The 19,399-nt window shown below is 49.2% G+C and overlaps 1 protein-coding gene across 2 annotated transcripts in view; it reads left to right on the plus strand.

Moving 5' to 3' along the window:
• The window catches only part of GLT1D1 (glycosyltransferase 1 domain containing 1), a 455,256-nt gene that overhangs the window by 297,251 nt on the left and 138,606 nt on the right, over positions 1–19,399 (plus strand). The window contains exons 9-11 of one of the 2 annotated variants that reach the window (XM_085636393.1): positions 8,091–8,134; positions 8,874–8,994; positions 12,058–12,156. In XM_085636393.1, coding sequence (XP_085492519.1) covers positions 8,091–8,134; positions 8,874–8,994; positions 12,058–12,156 — 264 coding nt within the window. The remainder of the gene's footprint in view (positions 1–8,090; positions 8,135–8,873; positions 8,995–12,057; positions 12,157–19,399) is intronic. The other variant, XM_085636394.1, reaches the window with a different exon arrangement.

The following is a 19,399-nucleotide window of genomic DNA, read 5'->3' on the forward strand; positions in this document are numbered from 1 at the left end:
TAGTTAGCGGCATGCCGTCCTCTTCTTGTGTTGGTCCGTGGCGCGCCTTCCTCTTCTCATGTTAGTCCGTGGCATGCCTTTGTCTTCTTCTGTTAGTCTGCGGCGTGCCTTCCTCTTCTCATGTTGGTGCGTGGCGTACCTTCCTCTTCTCATGTTGGTGCGTGGCGTACCTTCCTCTTCTCGTGTTAGTCTTTGTTGTGCCTTCCTCGTCTTGTGTTAGTCCATCCTTCCCTTGGACAACAACCTCTGTACAATCCTTTTGATTGGCTGACTTGTATCTTTCAACTACTTATGTTTCGAGAACTACTTTTTAAAACATTTATCACTCCATTAGAGTATGTTTGAATTCTCTCCTCCGTGTGCACTTCTCTGCCACCCACCCCACACTTTGCTGTGTTGCTTCCCTCTCCCTCCTAGCTTGTCTTTAGAAGCCCAGTAACTGGGATACTTTTGTGTCTGAAGTGGAGACTTTAAGGGTTGTTTTTGTTGTATCCCCTGCATTGCATGAAAGCACAAGCTTTGGCACACAAAGGCTGATATGGTGCCGGCAGAAAGGCCCTCTGCTGCACTGTCTTAGCTGGCTTCCAAGGCAGAAAGTGTACTTAGCATAACACTTCTCGTGGAGGCTCATAAAGCTGCTCCCTGGGCAGCTACAGAGGACCAAATGGCTGAATATTGAGGACGGTAAATTAGGATTTGGCAAACGATCCCTCTTACAGTTTTACACTTGCGTATTATTTTTTTTATTCTGTTTGGAGTTTCCTGTGTGAAAAGTATTTAAAAAATAAATCACGTCATTTATAAAGACTGACAACATTGAATGCAGTATATTGTTTTTAGATACATGTGATATGTGTTTGCTTTTCCTCAAGTAGTTTTATTTGTTTGGTTGCTTTTTTAAAATAATACGTCACAGACGAACACTTCAAAGCCAGCGGCTCGACATTTGCAATATAAAGGCAGAGGAGTTGGCTTAAGGGCTAGGGCGCTCGACCTCGGACCCGGGGAACTGGGTTCGAGTCTCGGTAATGACGCTGAACATCCTGTGATTCTGGGCAAATCACTTAATCTCCCCGTGCCTACCAAAAAATGAATGTGTCCTCCTGTATCGCAACTGGTGCTATGTAAAGCGCTCTGATACCTGATTGGATTCGGGTCAAGTTCGCGCTATATAAAACTCTGCCAAAAAAAAAGGCAAGGCATATTAGCTTTGCCAATGCTCGATTGGGAGGACCCGAAACTTTCTTTCTGAGACAGTGAAGTAGTGCGGTCTGGTCGGCGAGACCTACTAATGAACCACGAACCAGCCTGCCCCCTGGAACTGCTAGCCAGCCTGACACTATGAGTGACCAATCAGGATCGTGCCAGCAGCCAGCATGCGTCCTGCAAGAATGAACCAGCAGCCACCCTGGAAGAAGCCATCAGTACCAAAGCAATATCAAGGAACCTGCTGCTGGCCGTCAAAATGGACTACAGGGGGTCGTGTAAGAAACGAAGAGACACGTGCCAATAGGTTGAGATGTTTTCCAACAAAATCTGCAATAAGAGAACGTCTTTCACTTAACCCACATGTGCCAGTTTTGAACCAGTGAATGTGTTAAGAGTTTGTTACAGGCATTGCTGCCCGCGTGCCGCAATATCCAGGCCATTGCTCGCCGCACGTGATCTGAGCCAAGATTTGTAATCCCCTTGCATATATTTTTCCTGGAAGCTCCGCACGGATACCAGTGGCATCTCATCTGTTCATGTTCAGATAAGAGAATGAGTGCGCGCGAACTTCACCTCCGGCGCAGGTATTTTGGTCGCTTTTTAATTTAAAAATGTGTTTTTTATTACAAAGGAAGCGAGGGCCCTTTCGCTGTTTGATCTGCGCTTTCCTTCCGCTCTGCCACTCCAAGAGATGTGATGGTGAAGTGATGCGGAAGCCGATGGCAGAGGGGCCACCTTTACACCGTTTGCGCCGCAGACCTGCGTACCGCGCCGGCAGCGCGCGCTGCGGCTGCCAGCAGCTCGCCTCCCGGCTCTGTGCTTCAAGCAGCCTTGAAAGACCAACTCTTCTGATCTGCTTAACTTTCATCTACTTCAGTCTTTGCAGTTTGTCATCTTTTTTGTTTTTTTATCAGGCAGGTGAGATGCGAATGTAATTAGAAAATAGGTGTTTGGCATTTCAAGTTGATGCAGTAAAATCAAATTTATTGGATTTGCAGTCAATTAAAATGTGATGGTGATATGGAATTAAATGAGTATATTTGTACTGAACCATCACATATATGTGTGGCCAAAGACGATGTCACCAACGTTGGCACGATGATGCATTCCATAATAAGCACATTATGAAAGGATGGCCAGCACGTCAGTGGATGTCCAAGCGTGGTTGAGTACCCTGTTGCCACCAGGTGTAAAATATTTGCCGCAAATTGCCTACAAATGCCAGTTTTATTGTTTTATTTTAGGAGCTACCTTCTCCATTTGCTTATATTGCTTAGGGCTCTTGCCCCAAACTGTTCTCAGCGACCGCTCTGACATTGCAGCGTGGACTGTCCGGGAACGCCGAAGCTTGGTTGGAAGCACCTGCAGGAGCGTGAACAGCGCATGAAGTGTTTCATTAACCTCAGCTTAATCTATCCGATACTGGACAGAGCTTGGTAGACACACTGTCCTCGAGGCTTATTGCGGTGCCAGGGCTTTAGCGATCTACCTCTCAACGGTGACTGTTGTCCTGACCGGGTGAGGTCTCCTATCTGCTCTACCTGTTGAGCCTTGAAAAAGGCCATGTACGGGTGAAACACCTTTCGGCTGGACTACCCGGCTCTTGAACCTTTTCAACTCAAAAACTTGATGGGAAAAAAAAAATGAAGACCAGTATTGTAGAGCAGACACTTTTCCCGCTTTCGGAATGAAATCACACATGCAGGGTGAGAAATGAATATTCATAGAATCAACATTTGTTTCTCAGAGGAAGTCTTGCAATGAATGTAAAAGAAACCCATCGAAGAGAACCCACCATTTAAAAACTGTTTTTTTTTTTTGCCATCCCACAACTGAAGCAAGAGGCGGTGGGGTACTACACAACCAACAATGTCATGCGCCTTCAGTGATATACCTTATGGGGTCTGTCTACTACACAACCAACAATGTCATCCACCTTCCGTAATATACATTGTGGGGTCTGTCTACTACACAACCAACAATGTCATGCGCCTTCCGTAATATACCTTGTGGGGTCTGTCTTCTACACAACCAACAATGTCATCCACCTTCCGTAATATACCTTGTGGGGTCTGTCTACTACACAACCAACAATGTCATGCGCCTTCCGTAATATACCTTGTGGGGTCTGTCTTCTACACAACCAACAATGTCATCCACCTTCCGTAATATACCTTGTGGGGTCTGTCTACTACACAACCAACAATGTCATGCGCCTTCCGTAATATACATTGTGGGGTCTGTCTACTACACAACCAACAATGTCATGCGCCTTCAGTGATATACCTTGTGGGGTCTGTCTACTGCACAACCAACAATGCCATCCGCCTTCTGTAATATTCCTTGTGGGGTCTGTCTACTACACAACCAACATTGTCATGCGCCTTCTGTGATATACCTTGTGGGGTCTGTCTTCTACACAACCAACAATGTCATGCGCCTTCAGTAATATACCTTGTGGGGTCTGTCTTCTACACAACCAACAATGTCATGCGCCTTCAGTAATATACCTTGTGAGGTCTGTCTACTGCACAACCATCAATGTCATCCACCTTCCGTAATATACCTTGTGGGGTCTGTCTACTACACAACCAACAATGTCATGCGCCTTCCGTAATATACATTGTGGGGTCTGTCTACTACACAACCAACAATGTCATGCGCCTTCAGTGATATACCTTGTGGGGTCTGTCCACTACACAACCAACAATGCCATCCGCCTTCAGTGATATACCTTGTGGGGTCTGTCCACTACACAACCAACAATGCCATCCGCCTTCCGTAATATACCTTGTGGGGTCTGTCTACTACACAACCAACAATGTCATGCGCCTTCAGTGATATACCTTGTGGGGTCTGTCTACTGCACAACCAACAATGCCATCCGCCTTCTGTAATATTCCTTGTGGGGTCTGTCTACTACACAACCAACAATGTCATGCGCCTTCAGTAATATAACCTGTGGGGTCTGTATACTACACAACCAACAATGTCATGCGCCTTCAGTAATATAACCTGTGGGGTCTGTATACTACACAACCAACAATGTCATGCGCCTTCCGTAATATACCTTGTGGTGTCTGTATTCTACTGTTGTACGTCATATGCGGAAGTATAAACTTACCATCCAAACGATACACGGCGCGAAACGCCGGGGATCGAGACCAAGTAGGTGGACAAACGGGGCAGGACTCTTGAAGAAGTAAGTGGGGTGACAGAGCGGGGGAGTATTTTTTCAAATGGAGTGATTACCGTCCCCATCATGATAGATGTCCATCATTAGAGTATCCTTATATCACCTCCATATATCTCCTCTCTCCCTCATAATCGGGGGTCCCTACAAAAGAGTGTGACTACAGAGCTACCCCTTTACAGTCCTACGATCCCCTGAGAAACGGAGCCCGTCCGAAAATCGGGTAAGAGAGAATGCATGTGTGTGTAATGTCACAAGAAACCACACCGTTTTTTTATGAATCACGCATGGTCAAGACAATACCATGTCCGATCACGGATGCCACAGGAGTGATGAGTGTGAGTGGTACATGAGAGAGTTTTTTTATATTGATAGTGTACACTAACTGGCATGGAGTTACAGTTAGGATGCGAGCGATTTCGCCACCGCACAATATACCTGGCACACTGACTAAGTGTACAGATACAGGTATGAGTGGCACATGGATAGAGTGGAATGTACACCACCTGGCCTAATGATCACCTAAACACATGTAGGTACTACTCGTGGCAAATAATGGGAATGGCCACTAAGAGAACGCACCAATACAAGTTATTTGTTGTTTGTTTTGTTTTCTTTTATTCTCTTTTCAGATGGAACACGAAGTATGACGGATTAATAAATCAGTCAATCTTTCAAGGAGCAGCAACTCTGTCCTTGCATCTATAAACAGGGTAGGGAATCCCCTGCACTGTTTTCCTGGGTGGCCTTTGGTTTGCCCTGATGAAAGTCCTGGACCTTTAAGGCCATTTCAAGGACTGAAACATGTTGGCACTAGGGTCTTAGGACCATAATAATCCTACAAAGACCCTATTTGAAGTATTTTAGTATCCCAGACAGACCCGCAAATAAAGGGATACTGGGGATCTGTCTGAGGTTTTTTAAAGAATTTTCTAGCCCCCCCGGTCTGTAACATCTTCAAAGAGCTCCCAACATTGTGGTTGAGCCCACCCCGACTTTTAGGCGTCGGGGTGACCCGATGATGAAGCATGACACCACTAGGGTGTGTGAGGGTACCTAAATCAAAAGGAATTTTTTCCTTGCTCACCTATCGGTGAAGTAAAACACTCCCCCGCAGTAACTTCATCATAGTATTCCGTCTATACATTTAGATATCTGACCAGTTCCGAAGGTCAGTTGGAGTAAAATTGTTGTGAGTCTGTATACTACTGTCATGCGCCTTCAGTAATATACCTTGTGGGGTCTGTATACTACTGTCATGCGCCTTCAGTAATATATCTTGTGGGGTCTGTCCACTACACAACCAACAATGGCATGCACCATCCGAAATATACCTTGTGGGGTCTGTCCACTACACAACCAACAATATCAGGCACCTCCGTAATATACCTTGTGGGCTCTGTCCCCTACACAACTAACAATGCTATGCGCCTTCCGTGATATACCTTGTGGGGTCTGTCCACTACACAACCAACAATGCTATGTGCCTTCCGTGATATACCTTGTGGGGTCTGTCCGGTACACAACCAACAATGGCATACGCCTTCCGTAATATACCTTGTGGGGTCTGTCCACTACACAACCAACAATGTCATGAGCCATCAGTGATATACCTTGTGGGGTCTGTCCACTACACAACCAACAATGTCATGCGCCCTCTGTAATATACCTTGTGGGGTCTGTCCACTACACAACCAACATTGTCATGCGCCCTCCGTGATATACCTTGTGGGGTCTGTCTACTACACAACCAACAATGTCATGCGCCTTACGTGATATACCTTGTGGGTTCTGTCTACTACACAACCAACAATGTCATGTGCCTTCCGTGATATACCTTGTGGGGTCTGTCCACTACACAACCAACAATGTCATGCGCCTTCAGTAATATACCTTGTGGGGTCTGTCTAATACACAACCAACAATGTCATGCGCCTTCCGTGATATACCTTGTGGGGTCTTTCCTTGTCATTTTCGGTCCTTCACCGGGTGGAGCAGGTTGTTGGATAATGTACCCCCGCCGCGGTAGAGTAGTATGTCACGTCTTCTCAGCGACAACACCAGAGCATTTTAAGGACTCAGCGGTGACCTACGACCCCCTTGTTGCATCTGAGCCTTCAGGAGTGCCCATCAACTCTTACTGGGCAAGGGTCCAACGCTCGCTCCATTTGATATCTCGCAAAAAAACATCCAGTTTGGAGATCGGCCTTTGGGTGCTCTGTTCGTGACTTGACTCCTTGAGGGGTCTCTCGTGAACATACGTGTGTTCCTTGATTCGGTGATAATATAGTGAGTCCGTTCCATAGTCCCATCGCATTGAACTGTTTTCAGATTGGTAAAATAATATTCAGTTTTACTCCGTGTGCCATCAAGTTTCATGTCTCAATGCTCCCGACCTCCGACCCAAAATCTATTGAAAACCCCCTGTTCAGGTTACTGCAGCCTCTGTAGTAAAAGGGCTCGTTGCCTCTCACCGCTGAGCTGTAATATGCGACTTATCGCACTCCTGCCGTGGGATCATCTCCACGTCTGTAATTGCTGGGCCATTGTGATGTCACAAAGCTTCTGTAATGAGGAAATTATATGGGGCTTTTTGCAAAAGCGCTGCAGTCATCCAGGTGTTGTAGAGGAGACATCCGTGCCCGGGCATGGGTCACGTGACCCTACATCTGGGATGACTTCACTCCACATATAGAACCATGCCCCCCCAGATTTTCAACCACTGAACGCAGAGAGTAAGAGGCTGCAAGGGTACTTTATTTTTATTTGTGTGGGGAACTAGTGTGCATCGTTCCCACGCATCCCTGATTTGATCGCAGAATCGCTCTCTTCTCGCGAGCAGCCAGTACGTCAGCCGCATATGTCTATTTCTGTATGGTTGTACCACTGACCTGGTCCGACAACGTCCCCCTGGTCTCTGCAGCCCATGTCGGTGTTTCTACCTGTAACTTCCTGTTTTAAAAAAAAATAAAAATTATCAGATGAAACTAATGTCAGAATATCGTCTTCCTTGAGATCAGCTCCTGGAAATTCTGCTTGTGTTTTTTACCTAATAGACAATGTTATTTCATTTAATTGTTTTGCCTCTGAGCACCTCCTGGACCCCATGCTTCACCCGGAATGGCTGCATGAGCGCTCTGGTGGGAGTCCATCTTCTGGCATGCTTGTGGTCGGTGACCGCTTCGTTCATACATTCTGAGCCAAATTCCCGTTGTGTGAGCGGAAATTGACCCAAGAGAATTGAAGGAGGTGGCCTTCGTGGTCAGTGAGTAACGACTGGAAAGATTGCAATGTAAGTGCAAATTTAGTGACGTTGGTAGCGTCTCTGGTGCTGCGTGCGCTGCCGCACAGTAGTTCACTCCGCATTGCACTTGCTGATTGATCGCTTTTAGTCTCTAGTGCCTGCTGTTCGTTGATTGGCGCTTGGCTATCGTTCAGTTCAAGCAATCTAAAAAGCATCACTCATTTCTAATGATGACTTTGTAGTTTTACCAGTCCATGATTGGTCCACTTCATGCACCTGTTGATCATTGACGCGTGTCCTGATTTAGCTACTAACACCCGATTGCTAACCTTATAGAGTTAGTAAATTAATCATTTATGACACTACGAATGCTGCAATGTGTGATCTCTCTGAGGTTCCGCTGCACTCTCCTGTCCTCATGTTTTGTCCTTTGTCTCTTTCTAGATTGATGCACTGTTCACAAGTGAAGTTGAAGCAAAGCTTAGCCGGTAGGTGGGCACTGCCAGAACCTTGGAGGACTGACTGTCTTTCTTCTCCGTCTGCTCCCTTGAATTTGCGTTCTGGAGCCGTGTGTAATTGGGGCTAGGTGCCTTGGCAGGCACAGCGTGTTTAAAAGGAATAGGTTCTTTATGCTGAAGTAGAGACGAGCAGGTACACCGACCAGCCCTATCCAGAGATGGGGTCAAGAGGGACGCGGCGGCGGATTATTGGATTTCGCCCGGAGGGTAATTGGATTGCAGAACACACAGCCGGAGATCTGTTGAGGGCGCTGATGTGAAGGCAGTAAAAGTAGGCGGTCTGGTATTGAATCATAACTGTGCAGGCTTGTAAGGCGGCGGCTGCGGGGAGGGCGGGAGAGATCCCTGGCTCCCACCGTGGTTATATTTCTTTCTCACTGTACGTTTCAATTGGCTCTGTCAATTTTCCATTTAAGGCTCTTGGCTGGGGTTATGGGCTGCATTCATGCTGCTTTGCTGTTTGCTTGCTGGGATCTGCCTTCTCTTTGTACTACCTTCCGCCGGCACGCTGTGTCTCCCCGCTGATCAATAATGGGCCATGTTGGATGCTAAGAGATGTCTCTGTGGTGCCGCAGATCAGTTCACACCGGGTAATAGATATCATGTCAGGTTCCACCAGTCCCCCTCAAGAGGCTGGTCCGTAAGCAATGCAAAGCAGGTAGGATCCACATAGGATGTGAATAACTGTACACAGCCTCTTTGTCTCCAGGGCAACTGGGGTGCAACTGATGCGTGAGATGCCTCAACGGGACCTTCAGGCGGTCATGAAATGCTGCTTCGCTGTGGTCAACAGCTCCATCTCAGAGGGAATGTCTGCGTCAATTCTGGAGGTAAATTGGCAGTTTTAAGGCGCAGGGTGGGTGTAGGAATCTCGGGGTGCCCTGTACTTGCGTCTAGTTGTGACATGGTTCTTCTGTGGTCAACTGCAAAGAGTAAAGAGGATCCCAGCCTTTTATGGGAGGAGCGGTCAGGAGTGACGTAGGGGGCGATGGCATCCGCACTGGAAGGATAGGGGACTGCATTAAATGCCTACTACAAACCTACAGTTGTAACTCAACCACACTTCTCTTTTATGTAGGGATATCCTCATACATGTAACTTTACTGCTTAGTAATCCGTGTAGGCGGGACCGGGGGTGTGATGGGAAAATTAGAAATATCAACTACGAAATGGATAGAGTTTAGGGAGGAGTGAGACGGAGCTCGGGGAGAGACAGCAGATCAGAACCTACACCCTCAAAAGACTAAGCCCACTGCTACTCACAAACTACACTTCTAAAGTTAGTATTCAGCCAAAAAGTCCACAGAACAGTTGAAAATGTACTTCACCCCAGCCTTGGAGTAAGTCTAGCACCACACCTGCCCGCCTACAGGTACTGCATCAACTTCCTAATGGAAAATGGTTGACACAGGGGCTTAAACTAGAACCCCATAAAAAACAATGTTAAAATTAATTAATTTATTAATTTGTACTTTTTAAATGTATATACATATTTATTCTAATGTTTACAAAATATGTAAATAAGGTAGATAAAATTTTAAAATAATTTAACGTTCTCAATTTTATAATAATTACAATAATAACAATTAATGCTTTACGTAACTTTTAGTAATTTAAAGCTTCATAAATATCAACATTTGACTGTGTTTTTTTAATTAATCTTGAAAAATCATTTAATATATTTAAGCGAATTAAATATTTAATTCATAATACTGTTAATAGTGAATCTTTTCTACATTTAAAATATATAAAAGTAATTGCATTACTATTTACCGTAGAATAGCGAGCAAGTGGGTAAGTGGCCACGCTTACAGTATGCTATCCATCGAGGGTCTGAGACAAGATCTGTTGAGGTTGGCACGATTGTGCTTCTGTTTGTAGCACTAGGAACCCCCCCTCCTCCCCCGTAAGGGAAAGATTTGTGTGGTGCAGCCGTGCCGTGGAAGCTGATAGTGTGTCACAGGTGCGAACCACTGGTGAGACGAGTGTCGCAACATGCAGACTTCATTCAAACTGCAGAGTGTGCAAGTGTGAGGAGCATCAGTCTCGTCCAGTGGTGCAGGCGTGAGCTCACTTCTGCAGGCAGAGCTGGACTGGGAAAATGTTTATTATCAGCTCCTGTAAACAAGTGACCGAACGTAGCAAGCGAGCCTGACCGCCTGCAAGCGAGCCTGACCGCCTGCAAGCGAGCCTGACCGCCTGCAAGCGAGCCTGACCGCCTGCAAGTGAGCCTGACTGCCTGCAAGTGAGCCTGGTATGCTGCAAGTGAGTGTGGTCCCCAGCAAGCAACCATGGACTGTTGCAGGTGAGCCTGATCCCCCTGCAAGTGAACCTGGTATGCTGCAAGCGAGCCTGACTCCTGCAAGTGAGCCTGAACCCCTGCAAGGGAGCCTGAACCCCTGCAAGGGAGCCTGGTAGCCTGCAAGGGAGTGTGGTCCCCTGCAAGTGAGCCTGGTATGCTGCAAGTGAGCGTGGCCTCCAACAAGCAACCCTAGACCGCTGCAAGCTAGCCTGACTCCCTGCAGGCAAGCCTGGCCCCTGCAAGCGAGGCTGGTATGCAGCAAGTGAGTGTGGTCCCCTGCAAGCGGGCCTGGCCCCCTGCTAGTGAGCGTGGTCCCCTGCAAGTGAGACTGGTATCCTGCAAGTGAGTGTGGTCCCCTACAAGGGAGCATGGTCCCCTTGCAAGTGAGCGTGGTTCCCCTGCAAGTGAGCGTGGTCCCCCTGCAAGTGAGCGTGGTCCCCCTGCAAGTGAGCGTGGTCCCCCTGCAAGTGAGCGTGGTCCCCCTGCAAGTGAGCGTGGTCCCCCTGCAAGTGAGCGTGGTCTCCCCTGCAAGTGAACGTGGTCCCCTGCAAGCGGGCCTGGCCCCCTGCTAGTGAGCGTGGTCCCCTGCAAGTGAGACTGGTATCCTGCAAGTGAGTGTGGTCCCCTGCAAGTGAGCGTTGTCCCCCTGCAAGTGAGCGTTGTCCCCCTGCAAGTGAGCGTGGTCCCCCTGCAAGTGAGCGTGGTCCCCCTGCAAGTGATCGTGGTCCCCCTTCAAGTGAGCGTGGTCCCCCTGCAAGTGAGCGTGGTCCCCCCTGCAAGTGAGCGTGGTCCCCCCTGCAAGTGAGCGTGGTCCCCACTGCAAGTGAGCGTGGTCCCCACTGCAAGTGAGCGTGGTCCCCTGCAAGTGACCGTGGTCCCCTGCAAGTGAGCATGGTCCCCCTGCAAGTGAGCATGGTCCCCTGCAAGCGAGGCTGACTCCCTGCAGGTGATCCTGACCCCCTGCAAGCTGGCCTGACCCCCTGCAAGAGATCCTGGCCTACTGCAAGTGAGCCTGACCTGCTGCAAGCAAGCCTAGCCCCCTGTAAGCGAGCCCGGCCCCCTGTAAGCGAGCCCGGCCCCCTGTAAGCGAGCCCGGCCCCCTGTAAGCGAGCCCGGCCCCCTGTAAGCGAGCCCGGCCCTCTGCATGCGAGCCCAGCCCCTAGCATGCGAGCCCGGCCATCTGCAAGCGAGTCCGGCCATCTGCAAGCGAGTCCGGCCCCCTACAAGCGAGCTCTGCCCCCTGCAAGCAAACCCGGCCCCCTGAAAATGAGCACGACCCTCTGCAAGAGAACTTGACCTACTGCAAGTGAGCCTGACCCCAAGCAAACGAGTCTGACCCCCTGCAAACGAGCCTGACTCCTTGAAAACGATTCTGACCCCCTGCAAGCGATTCTGACCCCCTGCAAGCGAGCCCGGCCCCTGGCCTTTAAACCTTCTTCGGGTTGGAGATGTGGGTCTAAAATAAAGTGTTGTTGCCCGGGGGGGCCTCTGCAGGGTTCCTCTGTGTAGAGAAGTGACTTGTGTGGACACGTATGTGACACGCTGCTTGTACACATGTCTGATCTCTGTGTCTGCCCTACCCCATGTGTAGGCCATGGATCTGGGGGTGCCCGTGCTGGCGAGGAACATTCCCGGAAATGCTGCAGTCATATCCCACGAGGACACAGGGCTGCTCTTTTCAGACCCCCAGGTAAGCGAAAAGCCACCTACATCATCTTAGAAGCGTTATTGTAGTAATGCAATAGCATTATACATTGTTTTTATCATTTACAACTTCATGGTGTGTTGAAACACGATACTCAGTGCAATAGCACTTAGTGCCAATATCGGCAACTGTAGTCACATAACACACATAATACATTAATAAACCACACAACACTTTTGTAAGTGGAGAAATATTGCTGCATGTTTATTAGCATAACCAATATAAAAACATGGTGGGTTATCTTACGGGCGATTCCAGGGCAGGCCAACCCCTATGCCGCCTGCCCGTCTGATAAGCCTAAATTACACCGTGGCAGTCGCCAATTGGTGCATGCCAAATCTTGGGAGGGGCCACCCCTCCCATCCGTGGACCACCAGTCCACTTGCTTACTCACGCCCCCCCCCCCCCCCCCGAAAGAGGTGGGCGGAGCGTCTTCTGGCAGCCCCCGGTTGCTGAGACCCACAACCGCCCGTAGGACTAACGGGGCGCCGTAGTTCTTCCAGGGGACAACGCTAAGACATCCCTGGGTATCCTGGCTTAGCACCACGCTGTGCTGTTGCATGAAGTACTCCTTGGTATCTGCAGACTCTGGATCGCCCTGTAACTCCTCCTGCAACACAGAATAACATGTTAGAAAAACCTAACCCCCCCCTCACAGCTTGTACCTCCGGCTGCTGGGTAAGCGGAGGGGCGGGCAAGGCGAGACGGCGAGGGACAAAGAGGGCGAAGGATGGGCGGGGACAGCCTAAATACCCCTGTCCCCTCCCCGGAAATGGGTTGGCCGGACGACTTCCCTGGCCGTGGCCCAGGGACTAGACCGGCGACCCCAGTGCCTTCCTGTGGCACTAAGGCGGACGCCCTTTTAGGGTGGCTGCTGCGCAACCCCCCCCCCCCCCGGGCAGCCTTGCATACCCTTCACCCTTCGGCTGATGAAACGCGGAGTCAGTCCCGGCCTAGTCCTGCCTGTGACGATCAGCGGGTACCAGAGCCCAGCGAGGTACCACAAAGCATGGCGGTGGAGTTTTCTGAGCGTCTGCCCTTGGGGGGGTGGGGTGCTGCTTCAGGGGGGGGGGGGGTTGCGGGCTGGATATCGTAGAGTAGGCCTATGAGGGCTCAAACTTTCAGACCCTCGCAATTTGATACACAGACGCCCATGGCAGACACTAGATCATTCCACTTTTCAGGATACACTCGCCACGACACAACCTATGTTGCCCTCAGACATCGAGAGGTCCACTGACTGTTTCGGAATAAGCCAAATGGAGTCATCCAAACAAAGTTCGGTCCCAGGCATGGTTTGATGAGGCACTCACGATAGTTGGAAAACTGTAAAGTATTAGAGCGTACCCGGAAACGCGCTTACAGTCCCACTGCAAAACTTGAATATACTGGCCAGGAAAGCCTACCGCCAACGGATACGGAAAGTTCATGCTCCATATTTTGCCAACAAAATTAATACCAGCAATAACCCCTCTAAAACTATTTTCTCCTTGTTAAAGGATATGGTGAAATCACCGCTGACAGCTGAAAATACTACCACCTCCCATGCCTAATGTGAAACTTTGGCCTCCTGTGTCATCTATAAAGTGGTGGGCATTTACGACAGCTTCCATCCCAAGAGTGATGCCCTAGGCTGGATGAGGGGAGATCTCTCTGGTAGTGAGATCCATTCCCTTCCATCGATTGATTGCTTCAAGGCCTTGTTCATCAAAATAAAATCAGGGTCTCCAGATGGCCCCCTCAAACCGGAACTCTTGGTTACATTCCAAGAATGCCTGCTTCCCAGCTGCCTGGAATGCATCAACCTCTGCTTAAAGTCCATCACCACCCCCTCTTGTACCGCTTTGTTCGCCATAAGTTGGCAGGGTATGCTCAGACGTGAGTCCCTTGCTCACTTTGCCACTGGATTCAAGCAAGCCTGGCTGAAGACGGCTGAAATGCCAGAAACCGGTCCTAGGAAGCTTGTTTCCGGTCCAGGGAAGGCATGGCTTGGCAGTTCGGGCTGGACTGTTCCTATGAGGCACAGGGTCAGACTGATTTGCATATGGCCATGTCTGAACTGGGGTGGCAGAGTGTGCTAAAGAACGGTGATGGATCAAACCCAGATCTGTTGACTGGGTGTGAGTATTTGATTGGTTCTGATGCTCCGTCCATCACCACCCCCTCTTGTACCGCTAATGTCCGCAGAGTCCCCGCAATCCCGGAAACACGCTAAGGTCATTCCTTTACTAAAGAAGCCGTCATTAGATGCCTCTAGGCCGGAGAACTATCGTCCGATCTCTCTGCTTCTATTCTTTGCTAAAATAATGGAATCCCATGTGAATACCATTTTAACGCAGTATGTGGAATCTCATTCCATATTGGATTCATCGCATAATGGCTTCCGGCCGAGACACAGCACTGAGTCAGCCCTATTGGCAGTAACTGAGCAACTCCGAGCATCCACGGGTGAGAGCAGTACGTCTGCACTTATTCTGTTCGATCTCAGCGCCGCCTTTGATACGGTCTTGCATAACATCCTGCTCCTCCGGCGGCAGGATATCAGTGTCACTGGCAAAGCCCTCGCCTGGTTTACATGTTTTCTGTCCGATAGGTCCTTCCAGGTCACTGCCCCTCCCTGTCACTCTCAGACACACTCATTACGCTGTGGCGCCCCTCAGGGGTTGGCATTGAGGTCGACTCTGTTCAATGTCTATATCCGGCATTGACTGTGTTGGCCAAAACCCGTAATGTTTCTCTGGTGTCATATGCAGATGATATCCTTTACCAAGGAACCTAGCCTGGACGCCGCCAAATTTCAGGAAGACCTGTCCGTCATAGCTGTCTGGATGGAAACAAATGGCCTCCAGCTGAATTCTTCAAAAACTGAGATCCTCCTACTAGGTAGAGACCCTCATTTCTGGGGCGACAAGTGGTGGCTGCCAACGCTGGGCACTCCTCCTGTGCCAAAAGTCGTCGTAAAAAATGTTGGCGTATGGGTCGACAATGCCCTATTTTTTGAGGACCATGCTAAGTCCGTGGCAGGTACTTGCTTTGGCCTACTGCATGGCCTCAAACCCATACTGGGTTTGTTTGACCCCCACACCCGTCAGCTGGCCGGTCAAGCTACGGGTTTGGCCAGGTTAGATTACTACAATAGTCTGTTGCTTGGATCTAATAAGTCCGTAATCAATAGACTACAGCGCACCATGTAACATTGCTCTGCCTAGATATAGTTCTGTCTCGGGTCTATTGCGCTGCCTTCATTGGCTGCCCGTAGAGCCAAGAATCCAGTTCGAATTCCTCTGCATCACACACAAAATTCTTGCAGGCTTAGCTCCGGCGATTCTGAGCATCCGGTGTCATACCTACGCTCCAATCGTGTTCTGCGCTCCGCCAACCTTCATCTGACGCGTGTGCTGCGGTTCCGTAGATCCAGAGCCGGACGACGCTCTTTGGAACTCTGTCACTTCCTATCCAAAAACACCACCAATCTCCTGGCCATTAGAAGCCAGTGAAGGCTTGGCTTTTTGAGTGATCAGTAGCTCCTCTTGCATCCTCACCTCCGGCACTTCGCGAAGGGACGTCCCTTTGCCGGGACAGCCATGCGCTCTGTAAATCCTATAACATAACATTACAGGTCTGGGTGGGGAAGGAGGACAGACACGGCAGGCTATTGCCAGAGGACTGTAGTTTTGTTCTTCACCAAGCCGAAGCAGAAAAGATAAACCGACCCTATTGAAGAACTGTCATCAATCCTAAATACTGGTGGATGACGCACTCATACAGCGCCTGATGCTGAAACCGGCGTTGGGAGGCGCTTGGTCAGATGCTACTGCGGTGTGATGAAGATGGGCTAACAAGCAGGGGTAGGTCCCGTTACATGGGGTTTAATGTCAAGAGTGTGTGTGTGTGAGGGGGTCAGATCCCTTTACATGGGGTTTAATGTCAAGAACTGTGCCTGGGGCATCATGGGCGCGAAGCAGCGGCCAGGCTGAGCCCGAAGGCCTCGGGATGTTAAACCTGGACATCACCCTGTAGTGATGGTCACAGGATCTCCCCAAACAGGTCTTGGTGGTGGCGTTTCACCTGAACTTGTGTGACACAGGCGCGGGGTGGCTTTTAAAAAAATGTATTTATTCATTTTAGGAAGCGCATGATTAGCCGGAGGTGTCTTGGCGCTAGCTGGACAGCACCTGAAACCCAAAAGCTCGAAAAAGATCGCCTGTTGTCAGAAAAGAATCAGAAAGGCTTTGACTGAAGTTCATCGGAACTGAAAAACCAGGTGTTTAAGGCTTTGCTGAAGACAAGAAGGTCTTTGATCCTTCTCAGGTGGAGCGGTTGACGTTCCAAGATCCCGATGCTCCGATCCCAAAACCTCCTCCTCCCCATGAGGCAAGTCTAAATTCAGGCACTGGTACATTCCAGTCTGCGGAGCACCTGTGTGTTCTTGGTTTTAGGCATGCACTACGTGCACTCCTCTTCCTGTAAGTACGTAACATAGATGTTCTGTCTCCCTTAACTCCATGCCTGTATCACCTTTCCCCTGCGTCTTTAGTGTAGTTGTGTGGACAGCCGTGCGTGGACTCCGCAGTGAGTACATTCGAGTGATGAGCTTGGCCTCACCTCCCATGTCTGGAAGGGTCTGGTTTAACACATGTGTTTCTGGTTCTCGTGGAAACGCTGCCCAGCCTTTGCGAACAGCTGCCGCCAGGCACGCATATGCCAGAAAGCATCCACCGGCTAGCCCCCATTTGTGGTAAAAAGCCACATAGCCCATCATTCAACCATCTCAAACAAGTCTCCCATATTCTGTGGGATATCTTCCTCACCTCCATGTCTTGAGAAGACAGGGACTTTTTATTCCAGAGAGAGAGAAAGGGCTGAGAAGAGCAAAAAGTGAAGGATGGAGGGGCTTTCAACGATATCAGCCACTGGTAATGACCCTGGTGGTCATTCTAGTTTGTCTTTTTTCAGCTCGCCTGTCCCTCAGTAGTTAGGGACTAACCATACACAGTTCAGTGTTTGTTCCCCTCCAACTGGAGAATGATCCCCCCCCTAAACGAGAACACAAGCACCCCCAGACCGGTTTCACCCACCTGAGCCTCATCGGTGACGAGCCGCCCCAGTCCTACAGCACAGCGACCTCGGGACCCACACTTGCTGCACTCGGGGCTACTCAGTAGGGTTACTAGAACCTCGTCCCAGCCATAAAGCGGTGAGCCTAAATACAGTGGCTACTGAGTGGCATACGCTGGCCATGGGGCAAACTTGAAGGCAGAGCGACTGGTGCAGCTGCACCTGGTGCTGAGCTGGGGACTGGGGCTTGTATTCAGAAATAACTTATGGGTTTAAAAGCACCTGCTGCAGAGTTCCTTGTGTGTCGAGCGGTTTCCAGGCAACAATAAAAATGTCAAGATAACTCTGGTAATTATTTTTCCCACTGGAGAGAGATCGATGTTAACTCTAGTGGCAGTTTTGGCTCATCATAAAGTAGCACAGAGGGTTAATGTGTCTGCTGGAAAGAACACGTACCATGCAGATCACAGAGCTCTATTTGAAGTGGATATCTCAGTGAGTTACTGCTTTTGTCACAGAGATCCTTTTGTTATTTGCAGTTCATAAGTTACAGTCGTAATATAGCTCAGTGACCTTTGAACTGTCATCAAAGAGCTGCCTGCACACTGCATGGTATAGGTTAAAATGTTGTGTTTTTTCCCCAGTCTTTCATTATCCAAATATTGGTAAAAAAGGGTAAGTTTTGGTGTAAATACATTCTTATGCCAGCACCAACGCATGTGGCGGGGTTTTAAATCCCGAGTTTGTGGTTCTTCAAACCAAACTCTCTTAAAATATACTGCCCCCTAGTGTGGATGACGTGATTCCCACACCTTGCAATCCTCGCTGTCCTATGTAACATTTCCTATAGACTGATTTACACACTCATAATTCATTGTCTCAGTGTATATGTGTGATATAAAGTACTCAGACACCCTACCCTGGTATGAGTATCGATGTAAAACAATTGAAATGCATGTGAGAGAGGGGCTATGGAGACATGAAGGGCACGGTTGGAATGTGGAAGTGAGGGAATTCATGGGCAGGAGGTCATTTTCTTTTGCAGTTTTGTGTAACACAAACTCGACCGAAGGTATTGGACTGCTCTACATGAGCAGCAGGTACATCACACAAGGACACATGTTTGTTGTTGTTTGTTTTGTTTTTGTTCTTAGGCACAGGGTGATTGAGTGATTTGCCCAGGATCACAGGATGTTGAGCCGACACCGGGACTCAGGTTTCCCAGTTCAGAATAAGGCAGCTCTGGCCGTTACACCACATCTACTCCCATTGGTGGAAGAAGGTGCCCCACAAAATAGTGTTGCAACGGACCCCACCAGTGCAAAAACTGGCCCTGGCTGGCACTCTGAGTGTGCGCCAATATTTTCTTCTTATCTGGGAAACATTTACAGGTGTATCGTCGATGATCTTGATAATGTTCACCTCTCTTCTTGCCTTGGCCGTGTGTTGGCCTCTTCCATCCCTACTGACTGTGCTTCACACCAGTTCTTAGTTCTTGTTCGCCAGCCGAGCGCCCTCACCACTTCGCCCTTCTTCAGAGCCCTGTGGAATGAATCCGCAGGCGACAAAATAAGAAGTCGGTATGGCCTGTAGTACATCTTAGTGACAGTGAGCTGAACCGGGCAGGGTGGTCTTCAATGGGAGAGGGTGTGGCTTAACAACGAGTGCGGCTGACCTTGAAGCTGGGAAACCAGGTTCGAGTCTGGCAAGAGGCTCAAACATCCTGTGATTCTGGACAAATTACTTAATCTCCCCGTGCCTAAAAAAAATGTGTCCATCTGTAATGCAATTGGTGCTCATGTTAAGCGCTCTGATACGTTCCGGTCGAGTTTGCGCTATATTAAAACAACAAAAAAAGGCCCGAGCTTTAAGCAGCGTGGTTCTAGGCCGAGGTGGTGCCGGAGTGAGTTACGTGTGGGCAGAACCCCAGTCGTCGAGAGATCTACCCCGTAAACGTTTCCGCTGGCAGATTGCCAGCTGGTTATGTGAAGATGACCTTATTGTCTTTTGTTTGAAGGGTTGAACCGTGTCTGCAGGGTACCTGAGTGCTGGACCGGTTACTCTGTCACAACGGAGTCGGATATTCCGTCCGTCGCATTATAAATCCCATAGGATATAATGGAATTTACATTTTTGGGAATGAAATACCCATCACTGTTGTGACCCGTCC

This window comes from Triturus cristatus, chromosome 11 (genome assembly GCF_964204655.1).
Source record: "Triturus cristatus chromosome 11, aTriCri1.1, whole genome shotgun sequence".
NCBI lineage: Eukaryota > Metazoa > Chordata > Amphibia > Caudata > Salamandridae > Triturus > Triturus cristatus.